Source organism: Neophocaena asiaeorientalis, unplaced genomic scaffold (genome assembly GCF_003031525.2).
Source record: "Neophocaena asiaeorientalis asiaeorientalis breed wild unplaced genomic scaffold, Neophocaena_asiaeorientalis_V1.1 scaffold33, whole genome shotgun sequence".
Taxonomy (NCBI): domain Eukaryota; kingdom Metazoa; phylum Chordata; class Mammalia; order Artiodactyla; family Phocoenidae; genus Neophocaena; species Neophocaena asiaeorientalis.
In genome coordinates, this window is record NW_020171988.1 from 786104 (window position 1) to 812693 (window position 26590).

The 26590-nt window shown below is 41.1% G+C and overlaps 1 protein-coding gene across 1 annotated transcript in view; it reads right to left on the bottom strand.

The window, feature by feature from the left end:
- The window catches only part of PLCL2 (phospholipase C like 2), a 190833-nt gene that overhangs the window by 12533 nt on the left and 151710 nt on the right, over positions 1-26590 (bottom strand). Inside the window, exon 5 of the mRNA XM_024747559.1 lies at positions 18699-18808. Coding sequence (XP_024603327.1) covers positions 18699-18808 — 110 coding nt within the window. The remainder of the gene's footprint in view (positions 1-18698; positions 18809-26590) is intronic.

Sequence of the window (26590 nt, forward strand, 5' to 3'; positions counted from 1 at the left end):
GTTATAAAGCAGAAACGAACACACCATTGTAAAGCAATTGTACCCCAATAAAGATGTTTAAAAAAGAAAAAAAAAGTAGGCATGTAGGAATGTATACCAGCAAATCCTACTGGGAACAGTAGTCCCATTTACTGAGTGACTACTGTGTGCCAGACACTGAATTAAGCCCTTTACAAAGATTATTCTCATGACAGTCTCTCAATTCTGCAAGACAGGTGCGATTACCATCCCCATTGTGTAGATGAGGATACAATTTGGAGAGACCAACGGCCTCACCCAAGGCAGAGTCTACATGGCAAATTATACCTAAACACACACAATTTTCTGTGTGTGTTTTGTTTTCTTTCTGGATAAACTAAACCAGCGGCCCAAACTATAGGGAGTTGAGCCCCTGCATGTTACATGTGACACTTTAAAGCCAGCAGAATGGAACAGTGATGACATTTTAAGTGCACTCAGCACCTCACCACTGATGCAGAAAATGCACTCTTCCTGTGATTAAATACAGGAGCAGAAATCTAGATTTCCAGTTTTTGTTGAGTGACAAAAGAGTGGACAACAGAGTGAATGGAAATCTCGACTACTGGTTCTAAACCGCCACCTACCACACTCTGACAGTGCCCTGCGAGGGGTCCTGGGGGGTAGCTGATGAATTAACCAGAGTCAGGAAGCCCCCCCCCTTGGCTCATCAGGCCTTCATCCCACTGAGGTCTCAATAAACGTTCCACTCAAAAAAGATCCCCCAATCATCGTCACCTAAAGCTAGAGCAACAGGGATGGTGGCACGAGCTTTTCCACAGGAAAAGATTTGTTTTAAATGTTTCACTATTTTTTCTGTTGTGTGCCCACCCCCCTCACATTGCTTCATATGTATGAAGGGAGTCAATGTGAACTGAAAACAAACTCACATCACTGCAGCAGGAAGGTTGCCCTCCCTCCCCTGACTCCCACCTCAGCACTTAGAGGTTCATGAGAGGGTCTGAGAGCGTGAGGAACAGCAAGGGGACCTGGGGACGCACCTCCTAACCTGCCTTTCTCCTGAGAAACAACTTTACGTTTCGTTCAACATTGATGGAGGGTGAGGCCCCCCCAGGCAGCCCCAGGGAGAAGGTGTAGGGTCTGAGCTGAGCCTCAATGGAAGGCAGGAGAGGATTCCAGCAGGTCTAGGAGCTACAGAGGACACTGTTTTCCACTTGTGACTCCACAGCTCTTGCAGATGATGCCTTTGGGGCCTCACTGTAGGGGCCTGGCTTCTATGTCACAAAGCCCTCTGAGTTCTGACTGTGACCACCCTCCCTGTTATAGACCTGACCTGGAAAGGGAGAGGTGCCCGCCTGCACAGAAGTGGGGTGAGGGTCTCAGAAGCAGCCAGCAGGGTCTCCAGACAGCAGAGGTGAGCCCAGCCAAGCACAAAAGGAGGAGGTCAAGAGATTCCAGGTAGAGGACCAGGGCTGGAGTCGGGGTGGGAGCGAGGGGATGGGAGATGAGCAGGGCCAGGATGGGGAGCAGGAAGGCTTCTGAAGACACTAGTAAAAATGGCGCCCACGTAAGGACTTTCCTCGCACCATTAATCTTGCAAGCACACCTTTGCATAATTAAACATTAGCTGAGTAATCACACATTCCACATGAGTGGGATCCAAATGTCTGAGGTTTTACTGTGTTTTAAATGGGTCAGAAAGGACAGCCTGCCTAGTGACAAACGCTACTGTAGTTTGATTTTCTGAACCACTCTGAGGAGTTTTTACACACTAAATAGAGAAATGGCTCTTAGTCAATTAGAGCTTTTTAGGAAAACAGGCAACATAATAGATCACCTATAATAAAAGAAGTAACTAAAGGATATTAGCATCAGTAAAGGAAAGGAGTGGGACAGAGACTATAAAAGTAGTTTTCAGAAACAAATGTTAGTCTTCAGGTCTTCCAGGTAAGTCTGCACCTCAGGTAAAAACAAAACAAGATTGTCTTACCACAAACCTCTCAGGACTTCCCTGGTAGCACACTGGTTAAGAGTCCACCTGCCAATGCAGGGGACACGGGTTTGAGCCCTGGTCTGGGAAATCCCACATGCCGCAGAGCAACTAAGTCTATGCACCACAACTACCGAACCTGTGCTCTAGACCCCACGAGCCACAACTATGAGTCCGTGTGCCACAACTACTGAAGCCCACGTGCCTTGAGCCCGTGCTCTGCAACAAGAGAAGCCTGCACTAGCCACAACTAGAGAAAGCCTGTGTGCAGCAATGAAGACCCAATGCAACCAAAAATAAATAAATTAAAACAAACAAACAAAAACCTCTCACCAGGCTCATCAAGAAGAGAAGAGAGAGGACCCAAATAAACAAAATAAGAATTGAAAAAGCAGAAGAAACAACCAGTACTGCAGAAATACAAAAAACCATAAGAGAATACTATGAAAATTATATGCCAGCAAATTCAACAACCCAGAAGAAATGGAGAAGTCTCTAGAAACACGCAGCCAACCAAAAGTGGATCAAGAAGAAATTGATAACTTGAATAGACCAATCACTAGAAGTGAAATAGAACCATTAATTTAAAAAACTCCCTACAGACAAAAGTCCAGGACCAGATGGCTTCACAGGCAAATTCTACCAAATGTACAAAGAAGAACTTATACCAATTCTCCTCAAACTCTTCCAAAAGACTGAAGAGGAAGGAATACTCCCAAAGACATTCTAGGAAGCCACCATCACCCTGATACCAAAACCATAGAAGGACCAATGCAACCAAAAATAAATAAATTAAAACAAACAAACAAAAACCTCTCACCAGGCTCATCAAGAAGAGAAGAGAGAGGACCCAAATAAACAAAATAAGAATTGAAAAAGCAGAAGAAACAACCAGTACTGCAGAAATACAAAAAACCATAAGAGAATACTATGAAAATTATATGCCAGCAAATTCAACAACCCAGAAGAAATGGAGAAGTCTCTAGAAACACGCAGCCAACCAAAAGTGGATCAAGAAGAAATTGATAACTTGAATAGACCAATCACTAGAAGTGAAATAGAACCATTAATTTAAAAAACTCCCTACAGACAAAAGTCCAGGACCAGATGGCTTCACAGGCAAATTCTACCAAATGTACAAAGAAGAACTTATACCAATTCTCCTCAAACTCTTCCAAAAGACTGAAGAGGAAGGAATACTCCCAAAGACATTCTAGGAAGCCACCATCACCCTGATACCAAAACCATAGAAGGACACCACAAAAAAAGAAAATTACAGGCCAGTTCCTTTGAAGGATATAGATGCAAAAATTCTCAAACAAAATATTAGCAAACTGAATCCAACAACACATAAAAAAGATCATACACCATGACCAAGTTGGATTCATCCTAAGTTCACAAGGATGGTTCAACATACACAAATCAATCAATGTGATACACCACACCAACAAAAGAAAAGACAAAAACCACATGATCACCTCAATGATGCAAAAAAAATTTTTTGATAAAATTCAACATCCATTCATGACAAAAACTCTTACCAAAGTGGGTGTAGAGGGAACATAGCTCAACATAATAAAAGCTATTTATGACAAACCCACATCCAGTATAATACTCAATGGTGAAAAGCTGAAAGCCTTCCCGCTAAAATCTGGAACAAGACAAGGATGCCCACTCTCACCACTTCTATTCAACATAGTACTGGAAGTCCTAGCCACAGCAATCAGACAAGAAACAGAAATAAAAGGTATCCAAATTGGAAGGGAAGAGGTAAAATTGTCATTATATGCAGATGACATGATACTCTATATAGAAAACCCTAAAGACTCCACACAAAAACTACTAGAACTGATAAACAAATTCAGCAGAGTAGCAGGATACTTCTAGGATAACATACAGAAATCGGTTGCATTTCTTTACACTAACAATGAAACATCAGAAAGGGAATGTAAACAATCCCTTTCAAAAACACATCAAAAGAGATATAAATAAAATACTTAGGAATAAACCTCACCAAGGAGATGAAAGACTTATATGTTGAGAACTATAAATCATTAATAAAGGAAACTGAAGATGATTCAAAGAAATGGAAAGATAGCCATGCTCTTGGATTAGAAGAATTAATATTGCTTAAATGGCCATACTATCCAAAGCAATCTACAGATTTAATGTGATCCCTATCAGAACTAAAACATATAAGCCTAAAATTTATATGAAACAATAAAAAACGCAGAATTGTCAAAGCAATCATGAGGAAAAAGAAAAAGCAGAAGGCGTGTCCCTCCCAGACTTCAGACAATACTACAAAGCTACAGTAATCAAAAAAGCATGGTAATGGCACAAAAACAGACATTTGGATCAATGGAACAGAACACAAACCCCCAGAAATAAACCCCCACACATACAGTCAATTAATCTTGAACAAAGGAGGCAAGAATATACAATGGAGAACAGACAGTCTTTTCAGCAAGCGGTGCTGGGAAAGTTGAACCACTGCATGTAAAGCAATGAAATTAAAACACATCCTCACACCATACACAAAAATAAACTCAAAATGGCTTAAAGACCTGAATGTAAGATATGACACCATAAAACTCTTACAAAAGAACATCGGCAAAACATTCTCTGACATAAATCACACCAATGTTTTCTTAGGGCAGTCTCCCAAGGTAATAGAAATAAAAGCAAAAATAAACAAATGGGAACTAATCAAACTTACAAGCTTCTGTACCGAAAAGGAAACCATAAGCAAAATGAAAAGACAAGCTACAGACTGGGATAAGGTATTTGCAAGTGATGCAACTGACAAGGGCTTAACTTCCAAAACATACAAACAGCTCATACAACTCAACAACAAAAAAACAAACAGGGCTTCCCTGGTGGCGTAGTGGTTGACAGTCCGCCTGCCAATGCAGGGGACACGGGTTTGTGCCCCAGTCTGGGAAGATCCCAAATGCCGCGGAGCGGCTGTGCCCGTGAGCCATGGCCGCTGAGCCTGCGCGTCTGGAGCCTGTTGCTCCGCAATGGGAGAGGCCACAACGGTGAGAGGCCCGCGTACCACAAAAAAAAAAAACAAAAAACAAAACAAAAAACCCACAAACAACCCAACTAAAAAATGGGCAGAAGACCTAAATAGACATTTCTCCAGATGACATACAGAGGGCCAACAGGCACAAGAAAAGATGCTCAACATCGCTAATTACTATAGAAATGCAAATCAAAACTACAAGGAGGTATCACCTCACACCAGGCAGAATGGCCATCTTTAAAATGTCTACAAATAACAAATGCTAGAGAGGGTGTAGAGAAAAGGGAACCCTCCTACACTGTTGGTGGGAAGGTAAGTTGGTGCAGCTACTGTGGAAAACAGTAAGGAGTTTCCTCAAAAAATTAAAAATAGAACTGCCATATGATCCAGCAATCCTGCTCCTGGGCACATATCAGGACAAAACTATAATTCAAAAAGATACATACACCCCTATGTTCACAGCAGCACTATTCACAATAACCAAGGCACGAAAACAACCTAAATGTCCATCGACAGATGAATGGATAAAGAAGATGTAGTACAGATATAAAATGTACTATGCTATGCAGCCATAAAATAGAATGAAATAATGTCATTTGCAGCTCATGCATGACTTAGAGATTATCAAGTGAAGTAAGTCAGAAAGAGAAAGGCAAACACCATATGATATCATTTATATGTAGAATCTAAAACAGGACACAAATGAACTTATCTACGAAACAGAAACAGACTCACAGACATAGAGAACAGACTTGTGGTGGCTAAGGGGGAAGCGGGTAGGGGAGGGAGGGATTGGGAGTTGGGGATTAGCAGATGCAAACTATTATATACAGAATGGGTAAACAACAAGGTCCTACTGTATAGCACAGAGAATTATATTCAATATCCTGTGATAAACCATATTGGAAAAGAATATAAAAAAGAATGTGTGTGTGTGTGTATATATATATATGTATAACTGAATCACTTTGCTGTACAGCAGGAATTAACTCAACATTGTATCAACTGTTTTTCAATTACATACATAAAATTTTGAAAGATTAATGCCTTAACAGGTGCAAAAACTATCCAGTTTAATTATTTATTTTTGGCAGAAGTCTTATGTTCCTAAAGAGAACAAATCTCTAATTACTTTCAGGGTTTAATCTCTAGTTTTTCTCTGAGGGTGGAATGACACAGTATAGGGAGCGCTTGCTTGGCAGCAGTTCTGGAACTCATCTTGGGTTGTAATAAGCTTCATTTAAGTCCATGATAGGACACAGGTGCTGTAAAATCCAACATAATTTTGGCCTATATTAATAGTAAGATAGTTTTCAGACTTGGGCAAAATCAGACCACCAAGTCTCATTCAGGGAGGGTTAGCCCGCCAGGCATTTGAAGTGTGGGGGTAATCCTGGTTGTCCCATCTTATGACACTGACAAGTACTGACAAGGCACTGACAAGCCAGAGCCTTCAGAAGATGAAGGGACCCAATGAGGAAGGGACCAGAAGCCACCTCATCCTGAATCTCGGGGGTTTGAGAGAAGATACAACAGTGCCCAAGTATTCACAGGGATGCTGAAGGAGAAGGAATAGGGTATGTCTGTGCTGCTTTGAGGACATCAGTGTAATCAGTGGGTAGAAGTCACAGAGATGTAAGATGCTATGTACTGTACGACAGAACACAATTACCTGATGGTGGAGGAGGCTGGCCATCTAGTGGGAGCACAAGAAGTGGGATCTTATGACATTATCATCCTGTAAGGACAAGCCTCACAAAGTCTCCCACACCCATTTAAGGGAAACGGCTTCATTCACAGATTCTGCCACTGCAAATATGGCCACCACAATGCCTTCTGCCCCCATCCAGGCATGCTGCACTGTCCACTAAGAGGTGGGTCCACTTCCCCAAAGCAAAGAAGAAACCACAATGAGATGGTAGGAGGGGTACAATCACAATAAAATTGTCTTACATACCTGCCAGGTGGGCGACCCACAAACTGGAAAATAGTTATATCACAGAGGTTCTCTCACAGGAGTGAAAGAGCTGAGCCCCACGTTAGGCTCCCCAGCCTGGGGGTCTGGCATCAGGACGGGGATCTACCAGAGCATCTGGCTTTGAAGGCCAGCAGGGTTTGATCGCAGGAGCTCCACAGGACTGGGAGAAACAGAGACTCCACTCTTGGAGGGTGCACACAAGGTCTCGTGTGCACCAGGACCCAGAGGAAAAAGCAGTGTTCTCATGGGAGCTTGGACCAGACCTATGTGCTGGTATTAGAGGATCTCCTGCTCAGGTCAGGGGGTGGCTGTGGCTCACTGCAGGGAAAAAGATACTGATGGTGGTACTTCTGGGGAGTACTCAATGCTGTGAGCCATTTTCTCACCAAGACCTGGCTCCACCCAACAGCCTGTAGGCTCCAGTGCTGGGACACCTCAGGCCAAACAACAGAGCGGGAACACAGCCCTACCCCATCAGCAGACAGCCTGCCTAAAGTCTTCCCAAACCCACAGCTGCCCTCTAAACACACCCCTTGACACAGCCCTGCTCACCAGAGGGGCAATACCCAGCTCCACCCACCAGTGGGCAGGAACCAGCCCCTCCCACCAGGAAGCCTGCACAAGCCTCTTAGAACAGCTTCATCCACCAGTGGGCAGACAGCAGAAGCAAGAACTACAACCCTGCAGCCTGCAGAACGGAAACCGCAATCACAGAAAGTTAGATAAAATGAGACAGCAGAGGAATATGTCCCAGATGAAGGAACAAGATTAAAACCCTAGAAGAACAACTAAGTCAAGTGGAGACAGGCAACCTACCCAAAAAAGAGTTCAGAGTAATGATAGTAAAGATGATCCAAGATCTCAGAAAAAGAAAAGAGGCGAGGATCGAGAAGATACAAGAAACGTTTAACAAAGAGCTATAAGATCTAAAGAACAAACAGATGAACAATACAATAACTGAAATGAAAAACAGAAGGAATCAATAACAGGATAACTGAGGCAGAAGAATGGATAACTGAGTTGGAAGACAGAATGGTAATCACTGCTGTGGAACCGAATAAAGAAAAATCAATGAAACGAAATGAGGACAGTCTAAGAAAACTTTATGACAACATTCACATTATGGGGATCCCAGAAGAAGAGAGAGAAAGAACCTGAGAAAATATCTGAAGAGATAACAGCTGAAAACTTCCCTAACATAGGAAAGGAAACAGACACCCAAGTCCAGGAAGTGCAGAGAATCCCAGGCAGGATAAACTCAAGGAGGAACATGCCAAGACACATAGTAATCAAACTGACTAAAAGCAACAAGGGAATTCCCATAAGGTTATCAGCTAATTTTTCAGCAGAAACTCTGCAGGCCAGAAGGGAGTGGCACAATATATTTAAAGTGATGAACGGTAAGAACCTACAACCAAGAAAACTCTACCCAGCAAGGCTCTCATTCAGATTCAATGGAGAAATCAAAATCTTTACAGACAAGCAAAAGCTAACAGAATTCAGCACCACCAGACCACATTTGCAAAAAATGCTACAGGAACGTCTCTAGGTAAAAAAGAAAAGGCCACAACTAGAAACAAGAAAATTATTTATAGAAAAGCTCACCAGTAAAGGCAAACATACAGTAAAGGTAGGAAATCATCCACACACAAATATCAAAACCAGCAACTGTGAGAAGAGGAGAGTACAAATGCAGGATACTGGAAATGCATTTGAAATTAAAAGACCAGCAACTTAAAACAATCTTGTTTATATATAGACTGCTATATCAAAACCTCATGGGAACTGCAAACCGAAAATCTACAATAGGTACACAAAAAAGAAAAAGGAATCCAAACACAACACTAAAATTAGTCATCAAATCACAAGAGAAGAGAACAAAAGAGGACAGGCAGAAAAAAGACCTACAAAAACAAATCCAAAACAATTAACAAAATGATGATAAGAACATACATATCAATAATTACCTTAAATGTAAATGGATTAAATGCTCCAACCAAAAGACACAGACTTGCTGAATGGATACAAAAACAAGACCCGTATATATGCTGTCTACAAGAGACCCACATCAGACCTAGGGACACATACAGACTGAAAGTGAGGTGATCAGAAAAGGAATTCCATGCAAATGGAAATCAAAAGAAAGCTGCAGTAGCAATATTCATATCAGACAAAAATAGACTTTAAAATAAAGACTGTTACAAGAGACAATGGAGGACACTGCATAATGATGAAGGGATCAATCCAACAAGAATATGGAAGAATTGTAAATATATATGCACCCAAGGCAGAAGCACTTCAACATATAAGGCAAATGCTAACAGCCATAAAAGGAGAAATTAACAGTAACACAATAATAGTAGGGGACTTTAACAACCCAATTTCATCAGTGGACAGATCATCAGACAGAAAATCAATAAGGAAACACAGGTCTTAAATGACACATTAGACCAGATGGACTTAATTGCTATTTTTAGTGCATTATCCAAAAGTAACAGAGTATATATTCCTTTCAAGTACACATGGAACATTCTCCAGGATTGATCACATGCTGGGCCACAAAGCGAGCCTCAGTAAATTTTAAAAATTGAAATCATATCAAGCATCTTTTCCAACCACAACACTACGAGATTAGAAATTAACTACAAGAAAACGCCTGTAAAAAACACAAACACGTAGAGGCTAAACAATATGCTATCAATACTAAACAACCAGTGGATCACCGAAGAAATCAGAGGAAATAAAAAAATACTGAGAGATAAATGAAAACAAAAGCATGATGATCCAAAACCTGTGGGACGCAGCAAAATCAGTTCTAAGAGGGAACTTCATAGCCATACAATCTTACTTCAGGAAACATAATGATCTCAAATAAACAACCTAACTTTACAACTAATGCAACCAGAGAAAGAAGAACAAATAAAACCCAAAGTTAGCAGAAGGAAAGAAACCATAAAGATCAGAGCAGAAATGAATGAAATAGAGATGAAGAAATCAATAGATAAAGCCAATGAAACTAAAAGCTGATTCTTTGAAAAGATAAACAAAACTGACAAACCTTTAGCCAGATTCATGAAGAAAAAAAGCAGGAGGACTCAAATCAATAAAATTAGCGGTGAAAAAGAAGTTACAACTGACACCACAGAAATACAAAGGATCATAAGAGACTACTACACACAACTATATGACAATCACAAAGAAATGGATAAATGCTTATTATTAGCAAGGTAGAATCTTCCAACACTGAACCGGGAAGAAACAGCAAATATGAGCAGACCAATCATAAGTACTGAAATTGAACCTGTGATTTAAAAAACTCCCAACAAACAAAAGTCCAGGACCAGATGGCTTCACAGGTGAATTCTATCAAACATTTAGAGAAGAGTTAACACCTATCCTTTCAAACTATTCCAAAAAATTGCAGAGGAAGGAACACTCCCAAGCTCATTCTATAGGCCACCATCACACTGATTCCAAAACCAGACAAAGATACCACAAAAGAAAAGTAAATTACAGGCCAGTATCACTGAAGAACATGGACACAAAAATCCTCAAGAAAATACTAGCAAATCGAATCCAACAATACACTAAAAGAATCATACACCATGATCAAGTGGGATTTATCCCAAGATGCAAGGATTCTTCAATATCCACAAATCAATCAGTGTGATATACCACATTAACAAATTGAAGAATAAAAACCATACGATCATCTCAATAGATGCAAAAAAAGCTTTTGAAAAAATTCAATACCCATTTATGATAAAAACTCTCCAGAAAGTGGGCACAGAGAGAACATACCTTAACATGATTAAGGCCATATATGACAAACCTACAGCTAACATCATACTTAATGGTGAAAACCTGGATGCATTTCCTCTAAGATCAGGAACAAGATAAGGATGTCCACTCTCACCACTTTTATTCAACATAGTTTTGGAAGTTCTAGCCACAGCAAGCAGAGAAGAAAAAGAAATAAAAGGGATCCAAAATGGAAAAGAAGTTAAACTGTCACTATTTGCAGATGACATGATACTGTACATAGAAAATCCTAAAGATGCTACCAGAAAACTACCAGAGGTCATCAATGAATTTGGTAAAGTTGCAGGATACAAAATTAATACACAGAAATCTATTGCATTTCTATACACTAACAACAAAAGATCAGAAAGAGAAATTAAGGAAACGATCCCATTTACTGTCACATCAAAAAGAATAAAATACCTAGGAATAAACCTATCTAAGGAGGCAAAAGACCTGTACTCTGAAAACTATAAGACACTGATGAAAGAAATTGAAGATGACACAACCAGATGGAAAGATATACCATGTTCTTGGATTGGAAGAATCAATATTGTCAAAATGACTATACTACCCAAAGCAATCTACAGATTCAATGCAATCCCTGTCAAATTACCGATGGCATTTTTCACAGAACTAGAACAAAAAAAAATTTTTTGAATTTGTATGGAGACACAAAAGATCCCGAATAGCCAAAGCAGTCTTGAGAAAGAAAAATGGAGCTGGCAGTATCAGGCTCCCTGACATCAGACTATACTGCAAAGCTCCAGTGATCAAAACAGTATGGTACTGGCACAACAACAGAAATACAGATCAATGGAACAGGACAGAAAGTCCACAGATAAACCCATGCACTTATGGTCACCTAATCTATGATAAAGGAAGCAAGCATATACAGTGGAGAAAAGATAGTCTCTTCAATACATGGTGCTGAGAAAACTGGACAGCTGCATGTGAAAGAATGAAATTAGAATATTCTTTAACACTATACACAAAAATAAACTCAAAATGGGTTAATGACCTAAATGTAAGACCAGATACTATAAAACTCTTAGAGAAAAACATAGGCACAACACTCTTGGACATAAACTGCAGCAATACCTTTTTCGATCTGTCTTCTAGAGTAATGGAAATAAAAAGAAAAATAAACAAATGGGAACTGATTAAACTCAAAAGGTTTTGCACAGCAAAGAAAATGAAAGAAACCCCAAGAGACAACTATGGAGTGGGAGAAAATATTTGCAAACAATGCAGCTGACAAGGGCTTAATTTCCAAAATTTACAAGCAGCTCATGCAGCTCAATAGCAAAAAACAAACAAACAAAAAAGTAACCCAATCAAAAAATGGGCAGAAGACCTAAATAGACATTTCTCCAAAGAAGACATAGAGGTGGCCAAGAGGCACATGAAAAGATGCTCAACATTTTTAATTTTTAGAGAAATGCAAATCAAAACTACAATGAGGTATCACCTCACACCAGTCAGAATGGCCATCATCAAAAAGTCTACAAACAGGGAACTTCCCTGGTGGCGCACTGGTTAAGAATCCACCTGCCAATGTAGGGAACATGGGTTCGAGCCCTGCTCCGGGAAGATCCCATATGCCGCGGAGCAACTAAGCCCGTGTGCCACAACTACTGAGCCTGCATACTAGAGCCCATGAGCCACAACTACTGAGCCCGCGTGCCAAAACTACTGAAGCCCATGCACCTAGAGCCTGTGCTCCGCAACAAGAGAAGCCACCGCAATGAGAAGCCCACGCACCACAACGAAGAGTAGTCCCTGCTCACTGCAACTAGAGAAAGCCCGTGTGTGGCAACAAAGACCCAACTCAGCCAAAAATAAGTAAATAAAATAAATAAAATTTTTAAAAAGTCTATAAACAATAAATGTTGGAGAGGATGTGGAGAAAAGGGAACCCTCCTACAGGGCTGGAGAAAAGGGAACCCTCCTACAGGGTTGGTGGGACTATAAATTGGTACAGCCACTCTGGAGAAGAGTATGGAGGTTCCTTAAGAAACTAAAAACAGAGCTACCATATGATTAAGCAATCCCACTCCTGGGCATATATCTGGAGAAAACCATGGTTCAAGAGGATACATGTACCCCAATGTTCAGGATTTTTATGAAGTGCCAGTATGAATTCTGTGAGTTTTAGAAGTTTATTAAACTATGTTATATCCTTTTCTTTGCGGGGTGGCTGCTTGTGTTTGTGTATTTGTGTGTGTGTGTGTGTGTGTGTGTGTGTTTGACAGTTTTACTCTTTTTGCTCATTTCATCAGGAATATGGGAAGGAAGTTCTGCAATGATTTTTTTAAATTTTTTATTTTATATTGAAGTACAGTTGATTTACAATGCTGTTAGTTTCACGTGTACAGCAAAGTGATTCAGTTATACATATACATATATCTATTCTTTTTCAAATTCTTTTCCCATTTAGGTCCTGAAAATTCTAACAGCCCACCAACCTGGAGAGATATAAACTGAGTGTCTTTCTCCTTTTACTTCTGTTTGATGGAGAAGAGATGATGGGACAGGGGGTGGGAAGAAAGAGGTGAGATGGAAAAGTTAGGAATGGGGCTGACACAATATATAAAGCAATGATTTTCAGACAGTGCAAGACAGGGAGCCCTGGGAGAAGGGGTATGGACACAAGGTCCAGCTCATTGCCTGGAGAGCTTCCCAGAGCCCAACAGCCCCTCTTTGGAGCTCAGGGAGGCAAAGCGGCTGCAAGGGTAGTGGTGGAGAGGGAGGGAGGGCTACAACAGCTATTGTAAATATACAATAGGATATTGTACCATGAGCACAAAGGGAGGGAGAGGATATCATGAGCACAAAGAAGAGAAGCAGGAAATTCAAAATAAAAGCCCCACCGGACAGGATTAATGGCAGATTAGATGCTGTAGAACATACAGCAGTATTGTTTGAAGACTAGAAAACTTGAAGACTAGCAGTGCTTGCAGCACTAGAAACTATTTAAAAAAGAAAAACAGCAAAAAGGCCTAAACAAATGAACAGTGCATCTGTGACTTATGGGATAGTATCAAGCAGTACATATGTACAAATGGAGTCACAGAAGGAGAGGGGAGAAAGGGTAAAACAGAAAAAAATTTAAAGAAACTATGGCTGAAAAATTTCCAAGTTTGCTGAAAACTGTAAATCCATATATAGAAAAACCTCAAAGAACTCTAAGCAGAAAAAACATAAAGAAAGCCACACTAAGGCCCATCATGATCTTTTTAGAAAAAATCTAAAAAAAACAAAGACCCCAACAAAAAGATGCTCAAACTCTATACACTTATTAGACTTGCTAAACTGATAATAACAAACATTGACAAGGGTGTGGAGTAACTGGAACTCTCTTAACACTGCTGGGGGCAATTCACAATGGAACAGTTCATAAAGCAATTTGTAAAGCAGTTGGCAATTTCTTATAGAGTCTGATATACACTTACCATGTGAGCAATTCCACTCATAGGTATTTACCCAAGAAAAATAAAAACATATGTTCACACAAAGACTTGAACGTGAATGTTCATTGCAGCTGTATTCTTAATAGGTAAAACCTGGAAGCAACCCAAATGTCCATCAACTAGTGAACATACAAAGTACGGTACACCCATAGGATAGAATACTATTCATCAATTAAAAGGAATAGCTTACTGAAACATACATCAACTTGGATGAATCTCAGAAGCATTATCCTAAATGCAAGAAGCCAGGCACAAAGTTTATTACTACACGATTCCATTTATGTGACATTCTGGAATGCGAGAAACTAGAGATGGCAATCAGACCAGAGATCAGCAAGGTGGGGGAGTTTACTATGAAGGGGCACAAGGGAACTTCTAGGGATGATGCTCTATCATCACTGTGGTAGGTTGCATGATTATATACATTTGTCAAAATTCATTGAACTGTGCAGTTAAAATTGGTGAATTTTATTTTATGTAAATTATACCTCAACAATGCTCATCAAAAAAGAGAGAATGGTGCTATCTAATGAGTGTGAGGTCTTGAGGGCTGGCTTCTGAATTAAAGAAGCAATCAGAAGCCTGCGGGAATGAATTACACCCTCTCCCCAGTTATGGAGCAGAAACCCTAGAACAGGACATTTACAAACTCTGAGAAAGCTGGGTCTAAGTATCCGAACAAAGGCTGTCTATGACCCCAGCTGAGATTTCTCTCTTCTCCGCCATTCCCTCAGGCTACAGAAAAGCATGGGCGATTTCTTGGACTGGTGGTGAGAGCGAACCAGTTTAAATATTGAGCTTAGAGCAAGCAACATGGGAACTACAGTCCCGTGACGTTTAAACCTGGATAATGGAAAAATAACAATACGCCTAGCTGCCCACCCAGAAATATTAAAAAGTGCTAACTCATCTCTCATAGCAGAAGGGCAACCAACAAAGCTTATAACTGAAATGTATAGCTTTCAAAAACCCAACAAAATGACTCCAATTAACATTTTTCATAGTCTCTTTTCTTAACCTCAGAGGGATTTTATAGGAAAGAAAAACCTCTAGGGTAAAAATTGTTCAGCAATTCCTTTAGTTTCTTTATGGTTTGCTTTTTTCCTGTGAAATTACGTGAAGTGAAACTTAGTACTTAAAAAAATTAAATAGAGAAATTATAGTAGGATTCTATCTACTGATACACCTTATTTCATAATAACTGAGACACTAGTACTTATGAGACATACATACCACTATTTTATATACCACTAAGGAAGAAAATCACTCCAATTTAACTAGGCTACAATGCAAAGATGCCATGCATTATAAGATACACACCAATATCAAAGATGTGAAAAACGGGAAAAAAGTATGACTCAGGATCAAAAACATGTATCTCCATCCATCCATCCATATGCATATAAAAAGGTTCCTGGAATAAGGTCACTTACATTTAATAATAATTATTTCTCAGAGGGAGGATCTGAGGTCATTTTAAAACTTATCTTTTATACATTAAAAAAGTTCTTTAAAATGAAGACATATTTACAAAAACAAATGAATGATTTTTATTCAAAGAAAAAAATGACTGGAAGTAAATATGCCAAGATGTTAACAGCGGGTCATTCTGGATATGGAATCAGAGGTGACATTTCTCCTTCGTTCATTTCTGTATTTTAAAGCAACTCTTAAAGTTGAAAAAACTAAACAAAGCTAGCAAGGACTCATGAAAACTGGGCTGGACATCCTTGGACGAAAGGAGTTTGTGGCCGGGCGCCTGCTCTGGGGGTGACCCATCACCCCGGCTCTCACACTGCAAGTCCTTCATCCTGCGATGATTGGCCACCCTGCCTCCCTTGTTGTTCACATGAGTGGGGTGATTCAGAAGGAAAGACACTTCTGATTTGACTCTAGAGTGGTGGCACTCAATTTTTTAGGGCACCTGCGAATCCCCTGAGGAACGTGTCACACAGCCAGATTCCTGCGTCCACCCCTGAGATGCTGACCCAGGAGGTCTGTGGTGGGGCTTAGGAGACTATGTTTTAAGCACCCAGGTAATTCTTACACCTGGCCTCACAGCTCCGGGGCTCCCTCAGCACGTCTGGAGGGAAAGTCTGGAACCTTCCCCAAGCCTCTGTGCCCCCATGAGGGCACCCACTGCCAACTACATACCACACAGGGCCCTGGAGGGCTGGACTCCCTCCAAGGTCTGTGCAAAGAACGGGTGGTGAGGGGAACTCAAGGGACCCATCCCCTCCTGCCAGGAAAAGGCTGGGAGCTCAACTCAGACCCAAACTCATGTCTAAAACTCCACCGGCACTGATTCTTCTAAAGAAAGTTTAAACCCGAGAAATATGCAGCAATGAGAAAAGCCCTCCTATTGTACAGAAAAGACACACAGACCTCTCCAACTCTTCCCCACTCAGCGCTTGGGTTCTACCATACTCAAACATCAGCTACGGGCAAATACTACCCTGGGGGTTTTAAAAAGATCTATTATCCTGTTCTATACGTTTGTTTCCATATGTACGTAAGTCTGAGGTGCTAATTCTATCTCCTGGACATAATTCAAAAGAAAACAGTCTCCTCAGCGTAGCTGTTTGGTTCAATTTCATGTTTCTAAAACCTGAGCCATTACTTTATGTCAGCTGTTTTTCATGAATATGTGCGCCAGCCTCCCATTTTCAGGGGTTCTTAGCCCAGTACTTCTCAAACTGTAATGTGCGTAAGAATCCCCCGGGATCTTGTAAAAAAGGCAGATTCTGACTCAGCAGGCCTGGGGCAGGGCCCAGGAGTCTGCATTGTGAACAAGCTCCCAGGTGAGGCCCAGGCTGCTGGTTCCTGGACCAGAATGGAGTAGCAAGGATAGCTGACAGATGAGAAGTTGGCTCCCTGAGTCTGTTTTGCCTATAATAAAATAAAAAAGCCAAACGAGCAGTTGTTTCTATCACAGGGCTATAGACAAGGATGCAATCATTTCCTGAGGTCTGCAGGAAATTGGTAATGTACAACCCCATCTCTGGTTGGGAGTGAGTCAGCAAGTTGTAAAGCCAAATTCCTCTTCATGGTAAATTTTTCTATCTGCTGTTTACTGAACTGCAAATGATCAGAGTTAAATACTAAGCAGACGATCCAGAGATGCAAAAAAGTACATGTGTAGGAAGGGAAGTATTTGAAGAAGTTTAGAAAATGACTTACTATAAAAATGAGTAAGGGTTTAAGATGAGAAAGTGCAAGTTGGCTAGCTCTGAAAGGGTGACTTTTCATTAAATTAAATCAGAAAACCCTTGTCAGCTGCAGGAGGGATTTTTTTTTTTTTTTTTGTCTAAATTGTAGTTTATTATCATCTACATGTATGTATTTCCCAAATTTTTTTTACATGAGTATATGTTACTTTGAAAATTAGGGATGCAGGATGGATCTTTTAACTTGAAGGGGAACAGAGAAATTAAGAGGCAGCTGTGATAATGTCTTTTGAATTCAACTGAGAAGAAAGTTTGGAGGGTGAACCGGAGAGTAATTTTACATTGAGCTGTCCAAGGCCCAGAGTGAAATAATGTTTCTGTGTTATTATTATTCAAGGTCCCAAACACTGAGATAAAGAAAAGATCAGAGAGACAAAATGCAAAAAAAGTTCCAAGGCACATACATAACATTAGTTTTAAAATCACGTCATATTATATATACCACAGAGAAAAAGACTAGGAGAATGTACAGCAAAAGACCCTGGACGGTGGGACTATGTTTACCTTTGGTTATGCTATTTTGACATTTTCTATAACGAAAAAATTACTTTTATAATAAAAGTAATAAAAGTTAATTTTTTCAAATGGTCATGCTGAGATAGGAAGATGGAAGGAAAGGAGGGAAGGAGGGAGGGAGGGAGAGAGAGACAGACAGAAAGAAAGGAAAAGAAAGAAAGAAGGAAGCAGATAAACAAACAGATATAGATGGTTTCTCCCTTGAAGGGAAATTTTTTTCAAACAGCAATTCCTTTACATATTTCTTTTGATTATGCCCCCCACAATTCTATCCTGCTTTTTCCCTGGGATCATATTGACATTAAGGCTGTGATTATACTTTAAAGCATTGAATGAAATCTGAAGAACTAGAATCTTGAAATTCCCAGTGATTCCTCTGTAATCAGTGCTTTCTATTTCACATGTAGCAACTGGCATTTATGAACTTTACGATGCTTTAAGGACGAAATGCAGATCCTTTCCCTTCTTGGCAGAATCCACAAGGTGCCAACTGCTCGAGTCCCCTGTTCTCCCTCGGAGCTGCACCGCCCAGCTACTGTGCCCACAGCAGACTCTCCAGAAAGCAGAGTTCTCATTCGATTTTTGTGACCATGCCATAGCTTCAAGTGGCTGGTAATGGACAGTGCAGGAAATGGTATACTAACAGGAAGAAACATGCTGAACAAGGATGCAAAATCACCAGCATCAGAAACAACTCGGAAAATACCTTTAAGATGGTAATATTCCAGGTAAAGCTCTCCACAGCTTTTTGCAGTTTGCGTTCCTTCAGACCTTCCTTGGTGCCTATGCTGTGCAAGTGTTCATGGAATTCCATGGCTGAAAGAAACAAAGACAAAGGATATTACTTCCCCACCCAATCTGTGGTAATGAGCCGGCAATATTTACTTTTCTAGGTACAGCTGAAACGATTCCAACCTCCACTGAGATTTCATAAAGTGCCTATTTAAGAATGTAACAATGGGGGAAACACTGCAAATTCACGGCATCCGTGAGGCAGAAGGCGTCTTAGAGGTGGGTGCTCATGGATTGGAAGGGCTGCAGGGCACAGGTGATCGTCCTCATTCTTATGTTAGAGATGAGATGTCTGAGGCTCAGCCAGGTTCAGAGACACTGAGGCTGTGGAGGGAGCAGCAGAACAGCTGGACCAGAATCCAGGTCTTTGGAATCTCAGAGGCAGATTTCAGCTCTGCCAAGGACAAGATGTTGGCAATTAGGGATGAAAAGAGTGCAAAGCAATGTATCTCCTGTCCCAGTAAAAGTCAATCTGAGGTCAGACCCCAAGCCTACTGTAGAGGGGAGGGGATGAGGAGAATGCCCAAGAACTCTAACTCTCAATAATTTACATAACCAATGCATATTCCCCATCCTCATTCAAAATAGCCTGAAGGCACGAGTGGCGTGCCAGTCCTTTTCCTGGTTTAATATCATTAAAACTCATGGAAAGTTTTCATATTCACCTGCAGTCACTTATCCCATCTCTGGCCAATGGGAACCCCGCAGGTGGGTTCCTAGGTTCTTCTGAAATCACTAAATAGTCTTTGATATGTCCCTTGCTTTCCAGCACAAGATGTTCTAGACCTACCAAGTACATTTCTCATCACAGACGTGGAACCAGGCATTTCTCCAGGGACCTCTGGACTCTTACAGTGGGGAATGGTGTTTAAAGACCACAATCTGGGGGCTAGGAGTGCGCACTGTTACTGAGTTTCCACTGTTTTCTAGGCCTTTATATTGAACAGATCTCAGGTACATGGAGGTTTTTTTTGTTTTTTTTTTTTGCGGTACGCGGGACTCTTACTGTTGTGGCCTCTCCCGTTGTGGAGCACAGGCTCCGGACGCGCAGGCTCAGCGGCCATGGCTCACGGGCCCAGCCACTCCGCGGCATGTGGGATCTTCCCGGACCGGGGCACGAACCCGTGTCCCCTGCATCGGCAGGCGGACTCTCAACCACTGCGCCACCAGGGAAGCCCGGAGTATTTTTTTAAGGGAAGAATAAGATCTTACTCATACTTCTAATTCAAACTTAAATATACAGGAATTTTACATAATTTTAAAAAATCTTATGCTGATTTCTTTTCTCTTAGGTAGACAATCTTAATTCTTAACCACACAAACATAACCAATAGTAAGACCGCTAAATACAATTTAAACTCTGCATTTTTTTTGTCCTTAGAGTATCTCATTGAGAATGTACAGAAGAAGTATTGTGTTCTAAGGTCTGTCAGAGTAATTACTTTCTTTATGTGGATATGTCACTTAAAGTATAATCCCCTTCATTTGTTTCCTTTCCCCACCCACCACTCCCTTCATTTGTTTCCTTTCCCCACCCCCACCCCGCCCCTTATGTGGCGGGCGGGAAGTGATTTTGCTTTTTTGGGTATAATTTGTTTTATGATTCCAAAGTCAAACTACATATCAGGGTGCATTCAGGTAAATCTTAGTTTCTTCCTGGTCTCCTCTACTCTGACCCCTCCCTCCTCCTACGCATTTTTCTTAGTTTTATATTTATCTTTTATTGCCTTGTTTCTCCTTGAAAATCTAAGCGAACGTGTTCACATATCCACAGTCCTCCCTTTCTTGCACAGAGCCAGCATACCACGCACACTGCTCTGTACCGTGGTTTTTCTCCTCAGGTAACTACGTAGTGGAGATCACTCCCCGCCAGTGTGTCAAGCTCTTCTTCACTCTTTTTCTAACACTTACACAGGCTCCCACATTGTGTGGATGAGCCAGCATTTATTTAACCAGTCCTCACTGATGGACATTGTCTCCAATCTTTTGCTATTACAAATAATGTTGGAGCAGCTGTAATTTTTACAAGACATTTCCGGCGTTCTTTCGTACATTTTTACTGTTCAGTTGGGCATCCCGATTTCTAACTCCCTTTCTATGCAACATCGTTTCAGAGCAGCTCTTTACATCGTGACTGACAGTAACTTTATTCCTTAGTGTCTTTAAACAGTGAAGGAGAGTTGACACAAAGGATAAATACGGTAAGCTGCCGATCTAGTCTTCCTTCTTCTCTATTTTTTCCCCTCCTAATAGGAACTATGGCCCTAATTCCTGTCATGCTATTAAGGCTTAAGAACCTCCCTGGTTTCAAAAAAGAACAGTAATTAGTAAAATTCATTACATTGCCTAGGAAACTACTACACTGACCACTCTCCTTTAATTCAGCCTCTCTGTTGCCAACACCCCAACTTGGTCACTAAACCCCCTCCAGCGCACTGCTGTGTGGCCTGGCTCACATGGGGGCGCTGCATCCCCCATATCTAGTTCTGACTTTCCTGGATGTGCTTGGCTTAACAGATGGGAAAAATAGACAGACAAAAAATAATAACCACGAGTAGGTGGCGATGATGTTCTAAAACCCAGGATTTCTGCTAGAGTAAAACACACACACACAATGTTTCCCTGATCCGGTCTGAGAGACTCCCTGGCGTGTGCCGTGATGACTCAGACCCGCTTCCTAGAACATGGCCAGATGAGGCCCCGATGGTAGGACCCCAATGGGTCTTAAGTTTTAATACTTCAGCACGATCTGGATTTCAGGACATCAATCGTTAATATTCATAATGTTTCTATTTCGGATAGTCAGGAAGCATTATGGTCTTACAAGCATCACTGAGGCTCAGTGGATGGACGTCTAGACTGGAACACGGGAAAGAGAAGAGACACAGGAGAAGAGGTGAAGCAGTAACTCTCTGTGTAACAAGAAGGTATAGAGTTGTATGGCCTCCGAGGGGCGTGAGAAGGGAAATGGTTGTGACATTATCATGGGACCACACCATACAGCTGCCTGACCAGAAGCGGGCTTTTTGAGACGCTTTCTTATTACAAATCTCAATACTGGCACAAAGATGTGACACAATAGTACTGGCGGCTTTTTCAACCACCCAGATGTATGCTTGGGAGCCTCTTGCCACTGGAGGCAGTCGGCTTAACTCGCCTTGCTGACCATCTGACCACTAAGGTGATGAGACGGTGACCGGAACTGCCCCGCGGGGCTTCACTCCAACCAACAGGTAAGAACCTGCAGGTAACACAAGCACAGAACAGCCGAAGGCGGGAATGCCGAGCTCAAACAAATATCTGTCCTAGATTTTAAGAAAGCAGCTTTCAGAAAGTTCAGAAGAACACAGGGCCAGAGGCTGCCTTGAGAAGGACTGAGGACTCAGGGAAGAAACACAGTCAAGATGATAAAAAATGATACCGATTAGGATGAAATGGAGAAACTCTTTTTTTTTTTCCTTTGGTCACACCGCGCAGCTTGCAGGATCTTAGTTCCCTGACCAGGGATGGAACCCACAACCTTGGCAGTGAAAGTGCAGAGTTCTAACCACTGGACGGCCAGGGAAGTCCCATGATGAAATGCGGAAGCATTTAAGGAAACAAGTATAGCTGTCTAAAAACCTCATATTCTACATGTCTATGAAAAAGTGAGACAATTCCCCCTTATCCTCCCCCTCTTAAAATATCTATAGCCCAATAAAAGTCCACAGGCAAGTGAAAAGTGTATTATTAATGAAGCTCTTTAAAAATGGGCACAAAGAGGGGCTTCCCTGGTGGCACGGTGGTTGGGAGTCCGCCTGCCGATGCAGGGGACGCGGGTTCGTGCCCTGGTTCGGGAGGATCCCACATGCCGCGGAGCGGCTGGGCCCGTGGGCCATGGCCACTGGGTCTGCGCGTCCGGGGCCTGTGCTCCACAATGGGAGAGGCCACAACAGTGAGGGGCCCGCGTACCACAAAAAAAAAAGGCACAAAAAGGTGATTAGTTGAAAAATGGAAAAGTTACGTTAAAAATATAAAACCCCACATTTTAAAAAGTGGTCAAGACCATCAGTCCCATTATCATTTATTTCACTGTCTGGTTTGCTACATAACACACCTGTTTCTTTAAAAATTTTTCATATTATTAACTTATAGACTAATCTTTGCAAACATTCCGCCAATCCACTTATATGTAGTATATGTTGATTTAATTTTTAAGAAAAAAAAAGGATTCTCACCTTGATCTATACAGCATGATTGTACTTTTCACTGCTCCCCTGTGATATGCAAAGTCCGGGCCAAAGACATGATCAAGGGAAACAAAAGACAACTCACCAGGCGCTTTACACCTACTATATAGGAAACTTGGAAAGAGGCTATAGAACTTTCCCGAGGAAATGGTAAAGAAAAACTTGAATATTGGTTTGTCTGAGCCCAGTGGCCTAAGGTTTCCCAACTATCATGCATTATTTCTAAACAAGAATCCCAGCCCTTAATATGAACTCTTGGTTCCATGTCCTGGCTATTGTAAATAAAGCTGCAATGAACATTTTGGTACATGACTCTTTTTGAATTAAGGTTTTCTCAGGGTATATGCCCAGTAGTGGGATTGCTGGGTCATATGGTAGTACTATTTGTAGTTTTTTAAGGAACCTCCATACTATTCTCCATAGTGGCTGTATCAATTTACATTCCCACCAACAGTGCAAGAGTGTTCCCTTTTCTCCACACCTTCTGCAACATTTATTGTTTCTAGATTTTTTGATGATGGCCATTCTGACCGGTGTGAGATGATATCTCATTGTAGCTTTGATTTGCATTTCTCTAATGATTAATGATGTTGAGCATTCTTTCATGTGTTTGATGAATGGATAAAGAAGATGTGGCACATATATACAATGGAATATTACTCAGCCATAAAAAGAAATGAAATTGAGTTATTCGTAGTGAGGTGGATGGACCTAGAGTCTGTTATACAGAGTGAAGTAAGTCAGAAAGAGAAAAACAAATACCGTATGCTAACACATATACATGGAATCTAAGAAAAAAAATGTCATGAAGAACCTAGGGGCAAGATGGGAATAAAGACAGACCTACTAGAGAACGGACTTGAGGATATGGGGAGGGGGAAGGGTAAGCTGTGACAAAGTGAGAGTGAGGCATGGACATATATACACTACCAAACCTAAAATAGATTAGCTAGTGGGAAGCAGCCGCACAGCACAGGGAGATCAGCTCGGTGCTGTGTGACCACCTACAGGGGTGGGATAGGGTGGGAGGGAGACGCAAGAGGGAAGAGATATGGGAACATATGTATATGTATAATTGATTCACTTTGTTATAAAGCAGAAACTAACACACCATTGTAAAGCAATTATACTCCAATAAAGATGTTTAAAAAAATATATGAGCTCTTGGGATGGTTGTGTGTATCCAATAATTACACTGTGAGGTAGAACACTGCAGGGGTATCAGACAGGCACTGACCCTGTTCTAAGGGAATACAAGGGGAGAGAGAATGAGATCATGCCATGGAACTGGGTCTGCCCAAATATAACAAAGAAATCTGATTATATGTCAAGATGCGAACTGCATTATTCCCTTGATATTAAATTACCAGGAAATCTATTCTAACATGTCACAGGAGGTCTTCACATCAACGGTGCATACAAAGAACCTGTCTGGGTTAGATGTTAAGTAACGTTCTCCCAATTTCCTAAATTATTTTCAGCAAAGAAACATTAGCCCAGTGAAAACATCCTTATCTTATTAAGAAACATAGAAGCAGCATCCCTTCTCCGCCTGTAAGTCAAACCATCTGTCTGAAGAGCAGAGTTTTAAAGTAGATGGTGAAAATCAGATAACTAAAAACTTTAAGACTAAGTTACCACCTTCCTTCCCCTGCCCCCCACGAAGAAGCTAAGTTGTTTTCATTTTAAAATTTCTTGTTCTTTAGTTACAGTTTGAAGGTGGTGGGGTTAGGAGCCAGAGAAGAGAAAGACAGACAGACATGGGCAAGACAGTCACGATTCTACTTTTTTTTTTTCTTTAAATGACTGGCCCAGCTCACATATACAAATATCTATTTCTAAATTATTCTATCTCGAACAAGATTATTTTTTAATGCTTTCTAGTTTCACCTTTTTTAAAAAAGGACTCCAATATGAAACAATCGGGAATATTTACTTGAAGAGATAAAACTGAACTATTATCTCAGATTTCTTTAACAAGTGGATTTTTCACAATAGTTCTCTATTTCTGTAATCAGTAGTCAATATTCATAACACTGAGATGCAAAAGGTCTCATCATTTTGGATAATGACAGTAATTTCTGATGCTTGAAGTAATAACACTAATTGGTCAGCCAATAACATGTATTGATCAAACTCCATGTACAGGGCATTTGACCATCTGCTGTGTTGAGTCCCATTAAGACCCATTACTTACACGTGCTGAACACTGTAAAAAGCTACAGACTTCTAGAAGCATGGGGAGAAAGCCAGGGTAAGGGGACTAGTGCTTATATTATCTGCTCACTGACAACCATTTCAGAAAGAAATCTTTATAACTTTGTTCTGGAATACAATGGCTGAGTGTACAGGCCTTAGAGTAGCAAATAGGGCAACAGCATTACAATGATGTGAGAACATGTACAATTTCTGCTTTTTTTAATCAATGCCAAAATAAGCTCTGTAGGTGCAGTAGCAAATTAGGATTTTTGTATGAGGACTCATACTATGAAAGGGAGATTCTGTAGGAATGCAAGGACTATGTATTACAAAGTGAAACTTTACAGAATAGATTACAAACAACTGGTAATGTAAAGATTAATCTTAAGAAATAAATAACCAATCAGAAAAGCTGAAATTTCAGAAAACTTGAGGACAACCATTCTGTGTTTTCTCCTTAGTGATTAGAGAGAAGATGAGAATAAACACCTCCTCTGAGAGAGCTGACTGCCCTTGTCCTTATTATAAAATTGTAAACAGTTATGTTGAAAATTTACATAACAAGGAAGAAAGGGAGCTCTTATCATTTCCTGCCAGAGTGTGCTCAGTGGAGTGACAAGAATGATGAACTCTGATTAAAGAAAGGTGATCTGGGGGTGCCTGTCCCCCACAGACGGGGCCCAGGAGCAGCCAGCACGGCTCAGCCGCGGCCTCGGGGTGCAGGCTGGGCCTCAGGACGCCTGCACCTCCTATTACTTTGCTCAGGAATAAGACCTGGTCGCTCGTGGTGACGGACCTCTGGGCAGCTTTGGGAGGTTAGTTCTGCTTCCCGCCTTCTTACTAACTACACTATTGATTCCACAGACAGGCAAGCATCCCTTTGTACTTACACAAAGTAACTATCTGATTTTTGGCATGTCCCTTGCTTACCAGTTACCAATGTGTCTTTTGCCTGCCTCTCTATGTTGCTGATACTTTAGGGTGACAGGCCCTGCACTTTGGGACGGGGACCATCCGTCTACACAGGTGCAGTGCCTAGAAGCCGCCCTCACAGGCAGGCTTGTAATAATGCTGTTAAGTGGAGCCTTTACAGTTCTTAAAAGGATAAGAAGATGCAGGAAAACCACCCAAACCAGCTCCTCCTGAGCTGGTAGAAGGGCAGACACTGCAGTTGCCAGACCATGTCGGTAAGTGAGGCAAGAGATAACAGCTAATTCTGGCCAAAGAAATTAACATCTTCATTAAGTTTTAGAACACTTCACTTGAAAACCCATACTAACTAGGTAAACAGTCTTTCGAAAAACACAACGTGATACAATTTCACGGTGCTACATCATTTAACAGTCAAAATATACGGTGGGGGGCTTCCCTGGTGGCG